Here is a 22431-nt window from a genome sequence, read left to right as displayed (position 1 = left end):
ACACAGCTTACTCATTTGTAAAACTGGAAGAATTACACTTATCTCATGGAGATGTGGTGAGTACAGGAGATAACTTGAACAAAGCAACAGGTAGAATGGCAGGCGGAGCAAAGAACTTACACAGTGGCAACTAGAAGGTCCTCTCTGAATTGCAGGTGCAATTACGTCTGTCTCTACCACAGTCTGAGTGGTGTGAGGCCATTTTGCCTTTTTTGGCCTCAGTTTCCTCATCTTTTAGTGTATGTTTTCTCATCAGTATTTATCTTCTCCTTCTATATTCTGTTATTTGGAAGCAAGTCATTGAGTGTAACTCATATTTCAAGGGGGTGCATTGTCAGCTCCATGTAATAGAGGCTGTAGTAACTATCAATATTATTTTTAGGACTCCTCTAGGGAAGATTTGTCCTTTCTCCCCCATTATTTATTCAATCATTTACTTATATCAGGATGGGTTGATGGATATTTTCTTCTTTAGATTATAATCCAATGGTATCATTTGTTTGGTTTGTTTATATTATCCTAGTTTTGGCCATTGGGAGCTTAGTGCTTTTATGTAATTTGGTGAATCTGCCTACAATTCAATGAAGTGGATATTAACTGTTACACTTAATTTTGTAACAAAGAAAACTCAGGCTCAGAGAAATCTTCTTAATGACCTATATCTTGCATATGGGGACTCCACTGTCACCTAGTAGTCTGACTCCAGAGCCTGTGCTCAGCTTTGCTACCTTGCTCCACAAAATGTCAGTCAGAAGTAAGAGAGCCAATCATCAGTTCTTTTAAGATGAAATACAAATTTTGAGGGCATTCACCATAAAGGTGAGGATTATAGAATGGATGAACATGTAGAGAAAGAACCACAAACAGAACCAAGCCTCTTGTCAGATGGGAAGAGGAAATAATTGTTGAGAGACAGAGGGCAGAGAAAGGGAGAGAGGAGGGAGGGAGAAAATGAGAGAGGGGGATGGAGAGATAGAGAGAGAGAGAGAGAGAGAGAGAGAGAGAGAGAGAGAGAGAGAGAGAGAGAGAGAGAGAGAGAGAGAGATCACTGAGGGTGCAAGAAATAATCAGTTGGGTTGTAGGCCATAGAAAATCCCCATGGCAATAAGTGAGTTAAGGGAGCTGCAGTAAAACAGTATAATAGAAAGGTAAAAAACAAAACTAGATTTTGGGAAATCAAAACTACTTCTGAGAAAGTAGGCAAAGTGGTAATTTAACAAAAAAATGGATGGAGGAACAAGAATTTTTTTTCCAGGATGGAAGGTGATCTGTACACAGTGAAGTCCGCAGAGGAGAATCTCTGAAGAAAGGAAGTATAGAAGCTCCCAGCATGAGAATGAAAAAGTATGTTAACCTTAGAGTTTGGGAATCTCTTTCACATACTAGAGGTAAACTAGAGAGACCAGGGATAATGGTATGGAGGAGATAAAGGTAAAGACAAACATAGGATGAGACTCTCAATTATTTTTAGTAAAACTGGAAGCAAAGTCATCTGCAGACACTAAGAGAGCAATGAGAGCTATCACTCAATCCTTTGGGTGGCCAACATGCCTGGGCCAGGGTGTGGCAGGCTTGGTCATGGGGGGCAAGTTGGAGTCATTCATAGTGATGGAAGCCATGGGACTGAGGGCAAGCAGAGATGAGAAATATAGTTATGATTTGCTTAACAGTAGAGATACTTACTGAGAAATGTGATGTTAGGTGATCTCCTTATTGTGTGAATATCAGAATATACTCAACCCTCGGTGGTCTTGCCTGCTGCACAACTATGCTGTATGGTGCAGCCAGCACCCTACATGCTGACTATTGTTGACTCAAGCATCATTATGTTGACTATATCTGGACTTTTTGGAGATCACATAGTTAACACTGAATATTTTAGGTAATTCTTAAAAGACTGCGTTAGACTTTCTAAAATGTTTGGAATTAAGTGTGATGCTCACTTATGATATGGTTATTCAGAGAAGTATCTAACAACTGCAAAGGACAAATATAATCTAAATGTAAATTAATTTTATTACAAAGAAAACTTTATCTTCAGAATCCTTCTTCAATTCTAATTGTAGAATTCTCAGTGAATGTTCAACAAGTAAGGTCAAGGACTTCTGTGACATTTACACTTATTAAAGAGAGACCCTAGGCTTGGGCAGTATTTTTTCTAAGCATAAAATATAGTTAGCAAGGGTTATTTCAAATCTCCTCAGACATATTTTTAACATTACTTATTAAAATGGGGTTTTGGTTTAGTTGAGATACTACTACATTGATAACACTGGTAATACAAGGTTAAAAATACGGTCCATTTCAGAAGTGTTTTAACTTACGAAGTTACTGAAGGAATGCTATTTTTTATGTTCAGGTAAAGGCCAAAATAGCTAGGGGCAGAAATGGATAAGAAATGTATGAATTACTGACTGAACACATCCTAATTTATTATAGACTGCCTTCATCTAACATAGTTATAATGCCATTCTATAGGTAATCATTTCCTTTACATGGAGCAGAAAGAAGAATTTACATTAAGACATTATTCATATTTGGTGATTATTTTATTACCATAGATTATTGCACACAATTTTGTTTGATAAGTAATGATATTATAAATCGTAATTTAAACAAAAAATTATGCATGGCATACATAAGCAGTAACATTTGGAAGGACAGAGAAAAGCTATGGAAAGATTTACCTAAAATTTATTAATACTGAAAAAAACCAATTGTGCTACTTTGTGCACATCAATGACTGAAAATTTCATAATACAGTGAAATAGTAAATCTTCAGATACTATCAGGACAACAAGGTATAGGAAAAACTCAAATTACACATAGACACATCTTTAGATGTGCACATTATCTAAAAATAAATCCATCAACATAGCAGTATACTAAGCATTCTTTCTTTGTTTGGCACTTAGCAGTACAGACAAAAGTATAGTTTAATGTGATTTTATTATTTTTAGATACATTTTAGTTATTTTATATAGATAAAAATATACAATATTGCTCTTAAAACTTTTACTTTTGTAAGTGTATAACTGATTGTCATATTCACAATTTCAAGTCTTTTTTTCGACTAAATAATTCACAAAATAACTCGTGGAAGAGACTTGTTAAAACCATATAAAATGGTTTTATATGAAGCCTTTTAACGAAGAGTTTGTAAATGTGAAAAACAGAATATTAATCTAGACCGCTGGTCTAAATCCATAGTGATTATTCATGTCAGATACAAATTATGAAATGTTTCAGACAATTTTTTTCAATACTTAATCTTAAGATTCAAAATTTTGATTGAAAATGCATAGAACTGAGATTTATTTTAACTGAACCCACATTTATATACATTAATTTACTAAAAAAATGAAATGAAAAACATATTTTAATATTCCATCTCATTTGGAGATTCCATCAGATTTTTCAATAATACATGAAAAACTTGTCTTTGCTCTTCAGATGTTACATCTAAGTAAAACAGTGGCATCTTTTTTCTTTACATCAGGTGAAGACAGTAAATTTGGTAGGATGATAACTTGCCTTATTGACAATAAAGGTTGCTACATCATAAAAACAACTTAATGTATCAAGGTAAACAAATTGTGTAGTTTTCTTTTTTTAGTATCAGTTTAAAAGCAGTTCAATTCATTAACTGATTTCTTAAGAAGAAACACGGATAAAATACATAAAACTCAAATTAATTATGACCATATATAAAGTATGAACATTTTTAAATGAAGGATTAAAAATATTTTACAAATAATTTTGTTCATTGTAGCTATACAATGCACCATTCATTATAATACTTTTGTACCAAACACTGCTATCTTTAATCTTAACACTCCTCAAATGTGAGAAAAAGTTTCCACTGTTTTAAAAGGTGAAATTTATAAAGTCAGTATATCATAAAGGATTAGAGATCCAAGACAGTTTTTGAAGACAATTTATACACATTGAAATATGAGTGCTTTGCTAAGTTTAAAATGCTAGACATAAAGCCACTTCTTTCTTCATTGCAATTTAAGAAACATGGTTGCATATAACAGGAGACTTTCCACTAATCACTATGGAGAGTTCAGTAAATGTTAACAGTGGTTTGTCTTTCTTCTGAAAACACTTCAAATTTAAGTGCCACTGTCAAATATCTATGACATAATTAAGAAATAATTTGGAAAGACATTTTCCTTTCAAATTCTTCAACATAAGGCACAGAGCAACATTTAAAGTCTAGAAGCAACTATATCACATAATAAATATCTTTTCAATCATTATTTGCCCTTTACCTGAAGAAAGTGGGTGAGTAGTGCAGTTAAAACATGCCTGGATTAATAAAAATAATTGGATCTAGGAAATACAAATAATACTTGTGCTCAAAGGAATGTTTTTAATTTAAAAAAAGGAAGAGAATATTTTATATAAAATATACATCCTACAGTGCTATAGGTAGAAAAAAATGTGAGGCACTTAGATTTACAGTGCAGGAGAAAAGCATTGAGATTACCTTTTTATAACAGCACCAAACCATTTACTCTAACATCTGAGATAAATAGGTTAGTTTTATAACTTCGTATTTGGTACACTAGTGAGGAATTCGTGGAATCAAAACTTTTTTCACTTTTATTTCTAACAGAAATAGTTCACATAAAGTTCTCTGAGTTATGAAGTTCTCCTGGATGACCTTCGTGTGTTCTGCAGTCTCAGAATGATGTAAATGCAGATGACACCTCACTACTCTGGCAGCACACTTTGTTTTAATGACCACTATACACGGGTATTATATTCTAAACTCCTTTTCAAAAACAAAGATTAAAATCTGGTTTGTAGTAACAGTGCGGATGCCCGACGACAGTTTTATTAGTTTGTGATCCTCCACATGCTGATTTGATCCAAAAATCAAGGTGCAAACTGGGCTTGGAATCATAGAAACCTGCTGGGTGTCAGATCAGGGAAAGGTCTGGCTTCTGATGGATGATGAAGTGGCTGAAGATGTGTGGCGGGCTGAGTGTTAGTTACGTTGTTTAATTCAGCAGGATATGTTTCACTTAAACCTCCTCCGTTCTGAAACTGAAAACAAAAATAGTAAAGCAACTTATTAAAAGGATAGATCTTCCAAATGTCTTAAAATGACATATTAATATATTTTTAAAATGTGATTCTTGCAGGGTGTTAGACCTCAAATTCCTTTTCTGTTACTGAATTTTAAATCTTTTAAATCTTTCACTTGGTGAAGACATACTGAGAACCTATCATGCATTAGTTACATTTATAACTTTTTGCTTTTCCGTTAATTTGACAAGACGTTTTGAAGATGGCACATCTTATACAACTGTCTCACTCCAATTGCCTTTGGGTCAAATGGGAACTGATGGCACAAAGAGGACCAGTCCTGAATCTTGTTAAATATTCTTTGCTTTGACTTCATTTCAGTCAGGTATTTGGTATAGGGTATCACTGCTACCTGGTATCAACTAATTGATTATATTCAATTACTGCACTGGATTAGTGCACTGGATTCCTGATTATCTAGACCTTACCAAAAATGGCCAATTTTGATTTTCTAAATATTTCTTGATATTCCTAAAATATTACAAAATAAGTATTAGTATTTCTTTAACCAATTTCTTATCTATAAAATACTTTTAATTAACGAATGCCACTAAAAGTACTGACCCAATTATAGATTCAAATCACTAAGCAAAAATGTTCTTTCTTGTCTTCTGGTTTCCAGGATGACTATTTAAAAAAAAAAGAGGACACAGAGGTACATAGTTCTGTAGCATTTTAACCTTTACACTATAGTATATAGTTAGTGAAAGTTGTGGAAACTTTCATACAGATTAAAATCATGCCTTTAGTTGCTTCAAATGAAATCTACTTTTGTAAAGCCCATGTAATATTAGGCATTAGTAACCAAAACAATGATTACTCTGAAGATTGTTCAAAACATATATCCGACGTACAGTAACAATCAAATCTATCTTCTATGAGTAGCAACTCTGTTCTCCAAATGGAAAAAAGTATTATCTGCCCAGATGATGCTGGGCTTTAAGTGAATTTTTCTCATCACTCACAACACAATGCTTTATTCTCTTTAAAAATATTCTATAGAGCAGTGCTGTCCAACAGAAATATGTGAGCCACACTCATGATTTTAACTTTTCTAGTACCTACATTAAGGAAAAGTAAAAAAGAAACAGGCTGAATAAATTCTAATAATAAATTTTATTTAACCTAGTAAGAGAAAAACTGTTATTTCAACATGAAACCAATTTTTTTAAATAAAGTTGAGATTTGTTATAAGCTAAGTCTTAAAATCAGTAAATATGTAACACTTAGAGAACACATCTCAATTTGGACTAGCTACATTTCAAGTGCTCAACAGCCATATGTAACTAGGAGCAATGCTAAGGGAACATGTAGGTTTACAGAATTATTGCCTTATTTTCCACACAGACGCAGTATGAAATTGGGGGGTTTGCTGCAAAGAACCCAAGGTACTGATACCAACCCCTATTTAAAATGCAATTTTACACAATTAACTTCTGTGCAATTTTATTTTACCTAATGGTGAAATAGGCTTATATCAACAGCAAAGTGCTAAGACAGACTGCAACTGAATATTTTTAAAGTTTGTTATTTTTAATTGATATAATTGTTCATATTTATGGGTTACAATGTGATATTTTGATACATCTCTATAATCTGTAATGATCACATCAGGACAATTAGTATATCCATCACCTCAGACATTTAACATTCCTTCATGTTGAGAATATTAAAATCCTCTCTTCTAGCTACAGTCATTCTACTATGCAATAGAAAAACAATTTAATCCTGTTGTCTGCTTATTGTACCAATAACTGTCCTTCTTCCCAGCCTCTGGTAACCCCTATTCTACTCTCTACTTCTATGAAATCAACTTTTAAGTTTCTTCTACATCTGAGTGAGATCATGCAGTATTTGTCTCTCTATGCCTGGTTTATTTCACTTAACATAATGTTCCCCAGTATCATCCATGCTGCCACAAATGATAGGATTTCATCATTTTATGGCTGAATAATATTCCACTATCTATATCTATATCTATATAGATATAGATATATATATCACATTTTCCTCATCCTGAATATTAAAATTTAATACAATTGAAGGATATCAGAAATATCTCTTATATCTTAAAAAGTTTATATATAATCAGACAAACCAAACCTATGAAAAAGCCAGAAGAAACAATTATGGATAAAGATTCAAATCACCATTTTAAATTATATTCAAATACACAGCAAAAAGAGATCAATGAATTTAATTTTAGTCAAAATATTCTTCAAGACTAATCTTAAATATATTTTCAAATGAATTAAATATTTTCCAACAGAAAGGCATTAGTACAAAAACAATATATTCCTGGGTGGCCATACAGGGCTGCAGTTATCATTAAGTCATTTTAAAGTGTACTTGTTGCTAGAAGGGTCCTGATGACACATTTAAACAATAAAACTACAACATCAAGCTTGATTCCCATGACAGAAAACCAGATGAGTTACTTTTTTAAGAATTAAGAAAAAAAAAAAAACCAACAAAACACCACCTTAAAGTACAAAGTGAAGTTTGAGCAGATAACATGGGGGGGACAACAGAGAACGCTGAGCAGCCTACTGCTTGATTCCAAGTGAGGTTTCAAGCACATGTGGGAAAAAAAAAAAAAAACCAAACCTGAACTTTGAAGAAAGTATTTCTAAAAATTCAGATCTATTCTTAAAGCTTGGATTTTTAAAAAGACGTAATTTTTTTTTTCCGTATGAAAATTTTTTTTCTATTCAATCTTTTTTTTTTAATTCATTATTCACATGTGCATACATTGTTTGGGTCATTTCTCCCCCTGCCCCCAGCCTGTACCCTCCCACCCCCCTTGCTTCCAGGCAGAACCTGTTCTGCCCTTTAAAAAAAAAATGTAATTTTTTAAAAATTAAGAAATAAATCAATTTCTCTAGTCTAAACATGATATTTATACAACTAATTCCACTTGGCAATTCAGGTCACCTTATATATTCATACTTCTTTGGCCCCTGATTTCCTTCTCCTTCAAGGAGATCAGAGGTTTATAAATATAGTCACAGATATAACTGGAGATTCTGTCTCCATAAACACTGTAGATAATTGATTAAAATGAGCCACTGACATAAACATTGTATCTATTTATTTATAAGTTAAGAAGAATTACAGAAAGGGTTTCTTCTGCTCTGTAAAACCCTTACCTTGTTTAAAAACGCCTGTGGGCCTGGAATTGTTGGATTGCAGGGCATCTGACCCACAAGGGTGTGCTGAGGCTCTGGCTGACATTGATACATTGACATGGCCCCAGCATAGCACGCCTGTGGAGTTACCATGGTTGACTGAGGATTTATTACATGCTTTTGGCTTTCAGGAACTTGTAAACAAGTGACAAAATCTTCTAAATTAGAAGTGGTAGGGTATAGGGATGGTTCAAAATTCCCCACAGGAAAGTCCAACTGTGTACATTTGGAAGGTTGTGGTAATACAGACTGATCACAGGGAACGAAGTTCTGTGTGTAAGGCATAGTGTCCACCTCAGCTTTGTAGGGAAACTCTTGATTAGTCCCATGTAAGTCTGGAAAGACATGATACTGCTGTAAGTCTTGCTGAGGACAACTGAAAGGCACAGACTGGCTCGAGTTCCAATTTGCAAACATGCTGTTAACTTGCATATGCTTCATCTTCTGGCACAGTTGTTGCTGCGGCTCCAGTACTACCTGCTTTTGCTGGTGCTGCAGCTGCTGCTGCTCTAACTGCAGGGGCTCCTGTAGCATACAACTTGAGCTCAGAGCCATAGGCTGTTGCTCTTGGTAAGCTGAATTCAGGAAGGTAGACTTATTTAAGGAATCCTGGACATATGTCAGGATTTCATCCGTTATGTCAATGTCTCTGAAGTCAACTTCACCAGAAAAGTCACTTCTGAAAAATTCCTCATTCTGCATGCGTTTGATATCCTCAAAATCAATGCCTAGGTTTTTCATAATGCTGTATAATTCACTATTTTTATTATCTGGAAAGAGCCCTGTGTGACTTCCAGAGAGTGCTGAGTTTATTTCCTGAGGCTGTCCAATTTGCTCATGCTTCAGGATATTATCATTTCCCAATGGTGCAATACTGTTTTGCCAATTACTGCATTCACTTATAGATTCACTAAACATTTTTCTTTCTAAAGGTGCAGCAACTGATGCGGGATAGAGATAAATGGACTCATCTTGTTGCATCATGGAACTCAGGAGGGAAGTGGGGTGAGGAGAATCAGTACTTGGAGTCGATTTGGTAGCACAGTCTTTTCCACCAGTGCTGCTCTTAGTCCTTACTGGTAAGGGGTCCAAAACAGGAGGAAAAGGGCTGGCTATCTCGTACAGCACAGCTTCTCCAGTGGTAAACATAAAAGGCAGAGTCATACTTCGTTTCTGTAAGTGGTCTCTTCCTTCTTCGTCTCTAAAATTGTGTATGAGAAAGTCTATGTATTAGGAAGCATTATATGATGAGCATTTTATACAAAGTATTTTAGAAAAGAGAAAAAAGTAAAATATACTAAAACTGAGTTTGATATAAGAACATGGGCTTTATATTTAATTACTCTCATAACTAGTGCCAAAAACTTGTCTCTTAGACAAATATATTTAAATGACTGAGAATTTTTCCCTAAAACTTAGTACAGAAGTTAATTCCATGCTTAGGCATCAAAAAATTAATTTGTGTGTTCTCTAAATAAGAAAACAAATGGGGGATAGTGGTTCTAAGCCAGATTAGGCAAAAAAGTTTGTGAGACCTCATCTCAATGGAAAAAGCTGGATGGTGGTACCTGCCTGCCATCCCAGAGATAGCAGGAAGTTTTCAATAGGACTGCAGTCCAGGCAGGCCTGGGCAAAAAGAAAGACCCTATCTCAAATAACCAGAGCAAAAATAGCTGGAGATATGGATTAAAGCAGTAGAGCACCTGTCTAGCAAAGTCCTGAGTTCAAACACCAGCATTGCCAAAAGAAGATCAGCGTATTACTAACCAAGAGAACACATTTACAAGAGCCCTGAGCTGCTATACTAAAACTGGCCATATACTAGCTCATAATATAAGTCATCGCACATTTCAAAGGACTGAAATCCTTTTAGGAAATGGTCTCTGACTATAATGGAATTAAGCTAAAAGTTAATTCTCAACTTATAACTAGGAAAATATCCTAACATCAAAAAGTATTAACACTATTTCTAAACAATCATGAACAAAAATAAATGAAAATTAGCAAAAATATTTCCAATTGAATAATAAAATTAAGATATCAAGTATGAGGGTTGTAGCTAAAAATTGTACAAGGGGAAATTGATATCTATGTTTATTTAAATATATATTTTTTAAAAAGTTGAAAAATAGTAAGTTATATACAAATAAAAGAAGGAAATAATAATGAGAAGGCATATATGAAAAACAAATGCACAACAAAAAATCCAAAAACCAAAAGTTGAAGCCTGGAAAAGAATAATAAAATTGATAAGTCTTCTAGCAATACTGATCAAGGGAGAAGGCAAAAATCCATAATGGTACATATGCACCCATGTAATATGTGTAGGTATGTTCACACACTCATTGTGTTCATGGGTTGGAAGACTCAGTACTGTAAAGATACTAATTCCCCAATGGTCTACATTTTCAATGTAAACCCATTCAACAGTTTTTTTGGTGGGAAGTGACAAGTAAAGAAGACTGAGGCACTCTTGAAGAACAACAACAACAAAAAAAACAAAATGAAGACATGCACTCAGATATCAAAACTTGTGATAAAGGTAGGGACAATTAGAGCAAGGGAACTAGATCAACAGGGCTTAAAAACAGAACCTCAAACAAAACCCTCTATCAACACACAGTGCAGTGCAGAAAAGAAAGACTTTCAATAAATCATGTTTTCTGTAAGCATTATTGGTCAATTTGATACCCATAAAGGAAAAAAGTCAATCATGATCCTCCCCGGAGCCCACAATTTGACAAAGGGATTCCTTTTCAGGATAGGTAAGAAACTCTTATCGATCACTGTTGTGTTTAGAGAACACATTCTAATCAAGGCATTGTTATGTATTCCTTTTGCTTTAAAGATGGTACTAGCTTTTCATTTTTTCCTTAATCTGGAGGGTAAAACTGAGTTTTCGTTGATTATTTTCTCTCTGTAGCTCTACATATTTAGCTGTTCAATAAATTTTGCAGAGGAGGCTCTCACCTGTGGCATCTTTCCTATACATATTATTTTAACTTCAATTTTTTATTTCCAGGTTCAATTGCCTTAGAGTTATGTTTAAATTTTCATGTAAGAGGACTTACAAAAAACAAGAACAGGACATATTCTAAGACTTTGTGCTTACGTTAGAGGTCTCTGAGTCGCAATGATATAATCCGGTCTTCCATTTTTATAAACTAAGCGTGCATTAGACTGGACCCACGTCCAACGATTGTGTTTCGCAAGGAGCCTGAAAACTGTCATGCCGCTTTCTCCAGTCTTAATCACTAAAATACAATTCAGAAATTAAGTTATCAAATCCCAAAGCAGTAAGATTAATGAAAGCCTTTGAAACTGCCCCTCTCATATTTCTGGATGTACTTCACTTATTTCCAATTAAATATCTTGACAACTTTTAAAGACAGCATATTGAAAGGCACAGAAACAGCTCTTCAGAGATGGGATTTTCCGATTTCAGACTAAACATTAAAAATGTTAAAGGAAGATTAAAGACTAGTCAAATGATTTTGGTAACACATGAAGTAGAAAGAGTTTAATCTGGGGGAAAATAAGGACAAAAGTAATTTTCATTTTAAATAGGGGATATTTTACTATCGCTAAATATTTCACAATTTAAACTTATGTTAAAGGTATTTATTAATATTATTTATAAATATTATTTAATATTATAGTTATTATAAATTAATAATGAGGCCATTAAAAAATTCCTGAACAATACTTTTTAGGTCAAACTGGCCATTTTCATAGTAATTAAACTACTATGTTCCTGTGTAGCAGCTATGGAGGAATTAATGAATTAAAAAGTGTAATCCTGGGTTCGTGGAGTGGCTCAGTAAAGCTCCTGCTTAGCAAGCATGAGACCCTGAGCTCAAACCCCAGTACTGCCAAAAAAAAAAAAAACCCATTATATTTGCAACTATGATCAATGAAAATGTATGCTACTAAGTAGGAATTAATCTGAATAGTTCCTTAAACACATTACCTTATGCAATAACCTGAAATACATAGTAGAAATATGCTTTTTTTCGGTTATGTTCCTAAGGAATTAGAACTTACTCCGGATGTGGAGTTCAGCACAGTGCAGCATGTCGGCAGCATGGACAAACTGATATCCTGATCCTCTGGTGCACAGCTCTGCTTCAGTGTATCCTAAAACTATCTGACCTCTGTTTTTAAAAGAAGGTAAGAGAGTGAATTAAAATTTAACATAAACATCCAAGATAAACTAATTTCTTATATGCTATTTTCTGCAATATTTTTTACTCGACACTCAGAATTTCACATTAGTAGACAGAAAAATTAACCACATCTATATAAAGTGCTCTCTCTTGCTTATGGCTATAAATTTAACTTTTAGCTTGTTTTCTTCTCATGTATAAAACCATGAAAATTAGCATGACTAACAATGAATCCAATGCAGAAGATCACAAAGGTAAAATAGTGTTTCCTAAAAATCTAGAATGCTTACTATATTTTAGGGGACAGGGTTTGTCAAGTTACCTCATTGAGCAATGAGCATTCTCAGATCGGAAAGGAGAAAAGCTCTGACAGGTTTTAATGTGATACAGGAGTTCTTGCTATCACTGCACTGCATAAATTTTGAAAGTTACTAACTTCTAGAGATAAAAATTAAGTAACATTTGTACAAAATATAAAACAAACCAATAGCAAACGTCATTGGAAGAATGAATCTTACAAGTATTGTAAAAAATTATAAAATATGAGGATGATTTGTGTACCTCATGAAATTATTTCACTTTAATAGGATATACTGAAGAAATATGAAACAGTAATAGCTAATATAACAATAAAAATTAGAACCTACACTGTATGTTTCATATAATAGAGACTTATTAAAGCAAACTATACATCTGATGAAATAAGAGAGAAAAAGTTTCACTTACTTGGCATCACAACCAGTAGGTGTAAAGTCTAGTTTGTGTTTGGTTCTAAAGATGAAATTCTTGGTACGAATTTCAAGTATGGATGGTGGTTGAAGTGGAGTTGCAATTGCAAACAAAGCCAGCTGAGGAGGGAGTATGGATCCATCTTTTGCTTTCTTGTTCTGGCCATGAAGATACTTTAACCTTCCTTGGAAATTCATTGCCTTAAAAGCCAAAAACCATTTATTAAAATTGAAAGTATGGGGGGAGGAAGAAGGTAATGAGGAAGAAGGTAATTAAGCAAGCGTAATACAGATAGGGTGAATTTGATCAAAGTACATTATATGCATATATGTAAATACCATCATGAAACCCCTTTTTACAATTTATGCTAATAAAATTTTAAGTAAAATAAAGTAAATAAAATTGACAGTATAAGATAGTTCCATTTTCAATGTTTCCATGATGGCGATTTCCAGGTTCTTGATACTGTAGGAAAGTTCCTGAGGCTGAGAACGGCAGGTTTTTTTCACTGCTCTCTCACAGGAAGCACATTAAAACTATTCCAAAAGGAAGAGTGAGGAATATTCTAAAGAAAGTGGTACGAGGACTACTTCTTGCTTCTACAGCTCACCACAGAAAGATCATTTTTGAGCGTGCATTTGCCCTGTTGTTTTCACCTATCATAGCTCCCTGCATACAGGCACTTGAAATGTATTTCCTGAGGGACTGAATAGTGGCAGAGTCATCAAGTACACAGTAATTTTAAGCATGCATGAGTTATATTTTATAACTCATGGGAATCTTTCCTGTAGACAAAGGCAATTTTATTGAAACACTAAAATGAGCCATTTTGAAATTATATAAAGAATGCAGAGCTCTATTAGAATAAAAATAAGTAATTTTAAAAGACAAGAAACAGACAATTTAAACATGAACTCGATTGACTTAGTTGATCAATCAGCCTGAGATGATTCTGACATCAATCTAATAAGAGCACAAGGTAGAAAAGACCCTTTGCACAAAGAAATTCCACCTCAGAAGCACATACTAATTAATCTTGAGCACTAGTACTAGGAAAGCTCTCAAAGTATAACTCTAATTCCAGGTCAGAAAAACTATCTTCAAAAACATGCACACAAAACCAGGAGATGTGGCTCACATCTGTAATTCCAGCTATTTGAGAGAGATTGGGAGGATGACGGTTTCAGGCCAGGCTGGGCAAAAAGTTAGTGAGATCCCATCTCTATCAATAATCTAGACATGGTGGCACATGTCTGTCATTCCAGCTGTGCAGGAGGCCATAGGTAGGAGGATCATGGTCTAGATAAGGAACATGAGACCCTATTTGAAAAAATAAATAAAGCACAAAGGGGTATGGCTCAAGCAGCAGAGCACCTGCCTAGCAAGTGTGAGGCTCTGAGTTCAAAACCTCAGTACTAGCAAACAAAGAAAAGGAAATAAACAAAAATCATTGCTTAGTAATGTTTAAGATTTGATTATCTGCTTCAAATTCCTGGTAATTCCCAAAAAGAATATGCAACATGCTTTGCATTCTCTTCTTTTGTGGCTGGTGGAGTGTGCGATTAAGGGAAGAAACCACTTTCATTTTGAGTGTCATGCTAAGCTCCTCTCTACCAGGTGTACTATGCAGACTGGGCATGGAGAAATAGCATCTCATGTCACATGGTGATCTTGTAATCATGAATATACACAGTTGTTCCAGACATGGATAATGCCAGAAATTTCCTGTGTAGCAGGCATTAAACTCCAAGGTAGTAAGACTCCTAATAAAGAAGGGCTAGGAATTCCTCTATCCTAGACCTAAGAAGTCTTAAAAATAGTCAAAATGTAAGGTTCCACATTATTTCACTCAATTTCTAGTACTACATCCTAAAAGTAGGGCTTTCTGAGCTATGGAAGATATTCAAAATCTGAAACAATGATTTTTAAAAGTTACTTTCCTTTACTCATTAGGTAGACTTTAAAAACTGAACTCAAATGTAATTGAAGACTATTGGTTTTCTATGCCTTAATAGCAAAAGCCAGTATCATAAGATTTTGCACCTTACCAGAAAACCAGATGAGTTATCCAGCAGACACCTTAGCCGGCATATGAAGCACCGCTCCATAAAAGAAGAATTTTCTGGAGGAAGCTGGTCTGAGCTGTAATAGACTCCTGGCTGTGAAAGGCCATGGGCTTCTGTAGAAATAAAAGCAACACAATTCTACTTTCTACTTTGTTGTAAAACATTTGAATTGTTAAAATTTGTGTTAATTTCTATAAAAGGACTATGCATTCTGAATTTTAAAAAATCACCTTACAAAATAATTCAAATAACTAAAAACTTAATTTCTTTTTTTGGGTCCTGAGGATTGAACTCAGGTCCTTGTGCTTGCTAGGCAAGTATTCTTTTACTTTTATTTTTTTCAGAAGAGGGTCTTGCACTAACTTTGCCCAGGCTGGCCTCAGACCACAATTCTCCTTACCTCCATATTCTGAGTACCAGGGATTACAGATGTGTACCACCATACCTGGTCCCCCAAACTTACTGAGTAATAATACTTTTGTCACACAGTAGAGTTTCAGAACTCTACTGAATTTTTGTTTGTTTTTATTGAGCTGTCATTGTCAATAATTTTTCTATTTTCTAACATCTTTTTTGTTTTCAAACACTTCCACAGATTTATGAAAACACTGCTTACATCAAGAAAAACTTTTTTATACTTGCATATACTAGTTTACTTTTTAGTTGGTGCATTTTAATCAGGAAAATTTACATGCACTCCATTTTCAACTTTGTACATTCCTCCCACCTTTTATGACGGGACAGTTATTTTTATAAAATTTTACTGAGGATGACCATATTCTTCCTGTCTGAAACTCCACGATGGCTCTCATCTGCCAAATGTTCTTTAGGTCATCAGGTTCTGTTACCTGAACGTCTATTGCTGTAGACCTACATCTTTCTAACTCTCTCCCCACCAAAAGCATGGAGTTATGTGCACTATAGGTTCCCAGTCTCCTTTCATAGAAGCATGTTGGAAAACCCACAAACACTATCTTTCAGATAACATTCTTACCATCCATTCCTTGTCCAGAGTCTATAGGCTGGGGAGGCTTTAATGCCCAGTGTAGCTGTCGCTGAAATTCAGCTCGGTCTTCAGTATGGATGAGTTCATACACACTCTGATGTATGACATCAGACTAAAGAAAAATGACACAAGGGAACAAAACAAAAGTACTTATTAAGACATTATTTGGTTCAGTAAAGCAATTTTAAACCTATCTAGATTAGTATGGATAGGTGTTAGTAATGATGAATGCAAACTGAATGATTGTCAAAGCTCCTCAGTCATCCAAAACATGAAAAGCCAGAAAGAGACTAGCATCATAACTAATAAGCTCATAGTTATTTGCCACCGCATCCCAACATGAATGCTCTGCCTCAAATACATCACTTCCCCAGTCCTTAAGTGCACCATATTATAATAAGTGTATGTTACTTATCCATTTACTGAGCCTTTAAATCCTTCATCTTCTGTGAATCTCTCCATGAATATCTCTTTGATTCCTGTAATCTTACATATTTATTCCTTCAATGGTCCATAAGTTTCCATTGTATTAAATTTTCCCTGCAAGTAGACTCCATAAAAGTAAAGGATTGTGCTTTTACCATAACAGAATCCCTCCCTCCTCCTGCCTCTCAACATTTACTGCAGTGCTGAGCCCTCACACTTTAAGCTAGAGTTTTCCTATCTTTTTTTCTTACTGCAACTCATGATGTGAAACACATTTTCTGTCACATGCTCATACACATGTAGAAATAATTTCATGAAACACTTTTATGAGCGATGATATTGTGCATTCTATTTTATTTCATATCATTTGATCCTAAGCCACTAAAAAGAAAGTTTGACGGAGAACCACTCAATCATCTGCATTATTACCCAATGATGGGTTGCAATTTGCAGTTTCAAAAATTGTGACTTAATCTGCCACCCATGTCATATATGAATGTTTTTTTTTAAAGAATACCCAGTTTGTGTGTATGTGTGAGAAAAAAAAATTGGAATGTGGCTACCTCTTACATTTTACAAATTACAGAATCAAATTATGATTAAGATAGTTATGCAACACATTACATTTCAAACAGATTTTTCTATGGACATTAATATAGTTTTATTAAAATCAAAGAAAACCAAAATTTAGGCTTTCAGGCAGTAGCCAAATTCCATTATTTTAGTCATCTATCTTAAATTTCCCTGGGAACTGAGTCTTCTAGAAATAAATCATTTCTATGTCATCTCTTATATGATAGCCAGCTGAAGCATACGCTGAGGCATGTGCTTTACTTTCTCTTTAACAAAAGCCTTCACTAGTTGTCATTGTGTGTACAATGTAGTCAAAACTAAAGTCTACACAACAGTGTTAGACAGAAGACTTATTCTATCTGTAAGATTGTTAGAATGGGCCACATTAAAACCTATTGGATTAAGATATCTGGGAATGAAGTCCAAACATTTTATCAAGTGTTTCAGATATATAAGAATCAAGTGAATCAGATATGCAAGAATACTTAGCATTCATGTGTACTTACAATCTGTTCTCAAACTGTATCAGATGTTCTTGTTCCCCAAACATGCCAAACACTTTACAGCTCCATTTATTCACCATCCACTCAAAGCTATTTAAATACATAACTCACTTCCTTCAAGGATTTTTGTCTACTGTTTTCAGTACTTATATCTTCCCCCTTTGTTCCTGTGTCCCCTGTGTGAACACTGCACATGCTTTTGGCTCAATCTCAATCCATCGTCTTTAGGGTATTTTCCATAATCCACATAAATGAGAATTAATAAACCATAGTATTTTACTTATGCCTTTTCACAGCACTTCATTCATTTCACAGTTGCATGTCCTCTGCGATCCATATGTTATTTGAAGGCAAATGTTTTCTGTCTGCTCTCCTAAACTCTAACTGCCTGAAAATTTTTTCTTTCTTTCTCAGTGTGAGGATCAAACCTTGTCAAGTGCTGTACCACTGAACTGTATTTCCCCAGTGCCCTGAAAGTTTCTTATATATGAAATTATTGGTAAGTACAAGAATAAACACAATAACCATGAATCATATAAACATTGAAAGAAATCAGTGCTATAAACTAGTACTTCTAGAAAATTAGCTAAAAATGTATCATTATTCTTACTGCACATATATTTTAATAGATACTTTACATACACAGTTAACTTTGTTCTTAAACTATAAAATATGTAAGAAATAGAAAGCTCACTTTCTAAAGAAAATATTATAAATAATATAAAAATATATTTACTTGCTGAAACCCCAGGTAATCTTGTATAGTAGAGGAAACATAAAAGACCAAAGCATCTGTAGTGACAACCAATACAAAGCCATTCAGTGCCTACAAGGAGAAAAGTTATAAAATCAGTAATGGAAATTAAAATTGCTACTCAAAAATACTGAAAAGTAAAGACTATTACGTTTCTCTACAAAAAATCTCTTTGAAATAACTGAAATAATTATACCTCACAAACAGAGATACCACACACCTGCAGAGTGAAGGGAATTTTATTCATACCTCTGACTTGTCTGAGGAAGAACTTACAGGTATGTTTAAAGCTCAACCACAGTAACGTTAATAGAATGTTGGTTTCCTCCTTCTTTTATGCTTCAGATTTCCTCTTTTAAACACACTGCACTTTTTAAAAATATAAATTGTATAGAAATCACTCACTGTAATCTATCACACTGCTTTTTTTAGAGGAAGCAGAAGATTGATGAGACACTTAAAAAGAGATAGGAGAAATGATTTTTTCATACAAAGACATTTCAAAGAATTATAAAACATAAGAAGATTTTTATTGGAAAAGAATACACATAAAACATAATATATATAATTCAAATATAATACAAATATAAAAGTATGCAGCAAATAAATTTTTTCATTAACATTTACTGCAATTACAAATATATCTGTGTTTAGAGCAATCATTTTGTATGCACTGTTTCTATCTGTTTCATCTGTACCATGCCTTTTCTCTTCTTGCCTGCCTTTGGCCAATTACTTTTTATTATTCCATATTCTTATCTTCTTTTAGTTTGGAAGTTATTCTCTCTGTTGTTCTAGTGGTATTTAAATTCAGTATTACCTTTATTCTCTTCTTGGACAACAAAATATCTGAGATCAATTTAAGTGTTCATTATATATTTTAACTCGAAAAGCCTTCACTATTTTCTGCTTGAGCTCAATTTGCTTTGTGATCATGGTTTAACCCTTCTAAGTGTAGATATGGTATGGTTTAGGATAAAAACCATATAGTGTGGAGTCAGGCAAATTAGGACTGGACTCCTACAGCTGTGTCTTATGATTATGTGGCTTTGGTTAAGTGTTTAACCCGTTCAAGCTTTAATGTCGTCATTTCAAAAAGTGCCATTTTATTGGATAGATACTAAGGCTGTAGAAAAGAACAAAGACTGTTTTTCACAATCATGCACTGAGAACTATAAAGAGCTATATAAATGATAATTAGTTTATTCCATGCCTTAAAGAGGATGTATGTTAAGTCCTGGGATTTAAGAACTAATAAGCATCATCCCAGTACTAATGACGCTTGCCCAGTTTGGTGCATACCTTCATTGTCTGATGAGGTAAATGAAATATGGCCACTCTCTTTTTACTTTGATCCTTTCACCTTCAAGATCGTTGCTCTGTATCATACTTTTGAAAACTTGATAGCACTTATTATTTAGCTGTCTTTTTCTAAACATTTCTATGTATTAAAGTGGATTAATTCTCCCAAACCAACTCAATGAAGTAGATACTATATTCTAGTTTTATAAATGAGGAAACTGAGGTAAACAACTGTAAAGTAACTTGGGCACATAGTCTTAAGAAAAATCACCGATCCAGGCTCAGTGTGGCTCTATAGCCTATCTACTTAGTTATCATGATATACTGCCTTTATACGTTATTGATTGCAAACTGTGGCTCTCACTCTTGAACTACAACTGGAGTCTGCAGTACTTATTACAGTGATTGTACATAGTACTGGTAACATTCCCAGGATAAAAAATTCCACACCCCACAACATGGCTAGCAATAAACAACCAAATTTGAGTCGCAAATATTGCTGGCAGTAACAATATAAATCCATGACTGTATTGTTTCATTCTGAAAACATCTTTTTTTCTAGAGGACACTATTTAGTTGACCCATCCACATTATTTTGGAGAGTTTTTTAAAATATGAAACAAATTTAGTACAATATCCCAATAAACTCCTTGAGACATGCCAGAGACAAAAGGATAATTTAGGATAAAATATCCCTTTGGACAAATGTTAATTGTCAGAAATAAAATAAAAAGCACACAGTATGTGATGCTTCTTGTGGTAGTCTAAAAATGGTATTCAGTATAATTCATAATGGGGGTGTTATTTGAGCTACCTAAAGATTGCCAATTTCCAGATTAAATATAAACTCTAGTTTTGCATTAATATTATTCTTATTCTGTGTCCTTGACATAAGATATATTATATAATTTGTCTGAATCTTTTAGGAGAAAACAAAAATCACTGTCCCATATTTTAAACCAACTTACCAACTATTATGTCAGTTCACATTTTCACTTGAAATAAAGGACTTCGTTATTACCTTACTATACACCAAAAATTTATTTATAATCACATTAAGCTGCAATTAGAACATTTTTCTGTGACCTAATGAGTCTTCATGCTTTAAATGGTATCAGCTGGCAGTGAGTGGAGGACTCATGCTTGAATATATTCAGTTTATTTAACTTAATGGAAGCACAGTTCATTTTTTCTATCAGGAATTTGGACCTAACTATAGAACATAAAAATATTAAGAATTATTAGGCTACCCTCAAGTAGTCACTGAAGGAATGAATGGAGTTATCAAGGCTTCTGGTACTTGTCACAAGAGCAAACTAAATTCTCCCAGTCAGTTCACTAGCTAGCAGTGAAAAAGTTCACATAATGGTGACAGTACATATCACATCACACATTTATTTCTATCTTATTCAATAAAATAAATAAATCCCTGAAGATGCTAAATGAGAAACAAGCATAGTAACAGTTTTAAGAGAAAGAAAACAGAGCTTTAAAAAATAATTTAAAATGCTTTCACAAACATATCAAAAACTTTCCACACTCTAATGCACAGAAAAGGGACTTGTAGCTGTTGTTAACAAGTCACACACCGGTGCTAAAATGAAGGGGGGCAGGGATAAAGGGGAATGGTGGAGGGTGTGAGTTCAAGTATGATATATTTGATACATTGTTAAGAACCTTTGTAAATGCCACAATGTACCCCCACCCAGCACAACAATTAAGGAGTAAAAAAAAATATTTAAAAAGATAAAATTCAGCTTAGAAACAATTTTAACTATGAAATATATGCACTAACTTTTTAGTTAAGCTACTATTCTGGAAAAAGTACTCATAATCTAATGCCTTAAATGAAAATCTGTGAAATCAATCTAAAGAGTCCTTCCTATTTGAAGAAACACAACACGGAGGGTGATGACTAGACCTTTAATTATCCAGTTCACACAATTTCATTGCAGTTCAAAGAGAAGTGTCCCAAGATACCAACTGGGAACAGTTAAAACTTACCTGTAATAAGAATTCTCCTTCTTGCAAGTTCATGCCATCTCTGAATTGTGATCTGTAGTTATCCTGACCACCATTTCTGTCAGTGGGGGAGGATTTTAATGCAACTATGGAAAAAAGGAATAAACAATGATATAGCAGGTATAATATAAAATAAGCAATATTAAAAGGCTATCATAGAAAACTTGTGAACACCAAAGAGACAATTTGAAATACTGTATGTGTATATGCATTTATAGTTTCTGAGAAACATTAACTAAACAGAAGTAATAATTACAGCTACCATTTACTTAAGCATTTTATCCAGCCTTTTCAAATATTACCTCATTCGAAAGCATATGCGTATTGTGTCTGATAGAACGAGGTAAAAATGTTAGCTGTGTCATTTATTAAATGTGTAAATTCCTTAAGCTTGTTTTCTACTACAGAAAGTGGTAGACTTTAAAAAATAAAGCCCATATTGCTTTATTTAAAGCCCATCTTGCTGGGTTGTTGTGAATAATAATGGGAATATAAATACATAGCAAATCAACAGTTCAATAAATGTTATCTTTAATAATTAGCAGTGTTTCCCAGAGCTTAAGGATTTCCTTGTTATGACGTATGTTCTTTAAAAT

At 33.9% G+C, this 22431-nt stretch overlaps 1 protein-coding gene across 4 annotated transcripts in view; it reads right to left on the bottom strand.

The window, feature by feature from the left end:
- Positions 1 to 2527: 2527 nt before the first annotated feature.
- The window catches only part of Ahr (aryl hydrocarbon receptor), a 42813-nt gene continuing 22909 nt past the window's right edge, over positions 2528 to 22431 (bottom strand). For 3 of the 4 annotated variants that reach the window (XM_020184729.2, XM_074065086.1, XM_074065085.1), the window contains 9 exons: positions 21818 to 21921; positions 18494 to 18583; positions 16244 to 16367; positions 15232 to 15362; positions 13181 to 13383; positions 12333 to 12442; positions 11401 to 11542; positions 8250 to 9489; positions 2528 to 5058 (listed from right to left, as the gene is read on the bottom strand). In XM_020184729.2, the coding sequence (XP_020040318.1) occupies positions 4912 to 5058; positions 8250 to 9489; positions 11401 to 11542; positions 12333 to 12442; positions 13181 to 13383; positions 15232 to 15362; positions 16244 to 16367; positions 18494 to 18583; positions 21818 to 21921 (2291 nt within the window). In that variant the 3' untranslated portion in view covers positions 2528 to 4911. Of the gene's footprint in view, positions 5059 to 5664; positions 5728 to 8249; positions 9490 to 11400; positions 11543 to 12332; positions 12443 to 13180; positions 13384 to 15231; positions 15363 to 16243; positions 16368 to 18493; positions 18584 to 21817; positions 21922 to 22431 lie in introns of all 4 variants that reach the window. The other variant, XM_074065084.1, reaches the window with a different exon arrangement.

This window comes from Castor canadensis, chromosome 2 (assembly GCF_047511655.1).
Source record: "Castor canadensis chromosome 2, mCasCan1.hap1v2, whole genome shotgun sequence".
In the NCBI taxonomy this organism is placed as follows: domain Eukaryota; kingdom Metazoa; phylum Chordata; class Mammalia; order Rodentia; family Castoridae; genus Castor; species Castor canadensis.
Note: the sequence above shows the minus strand (reverse complement) of the source record. Positions and strands in the feature narration are given on the sequence as shown.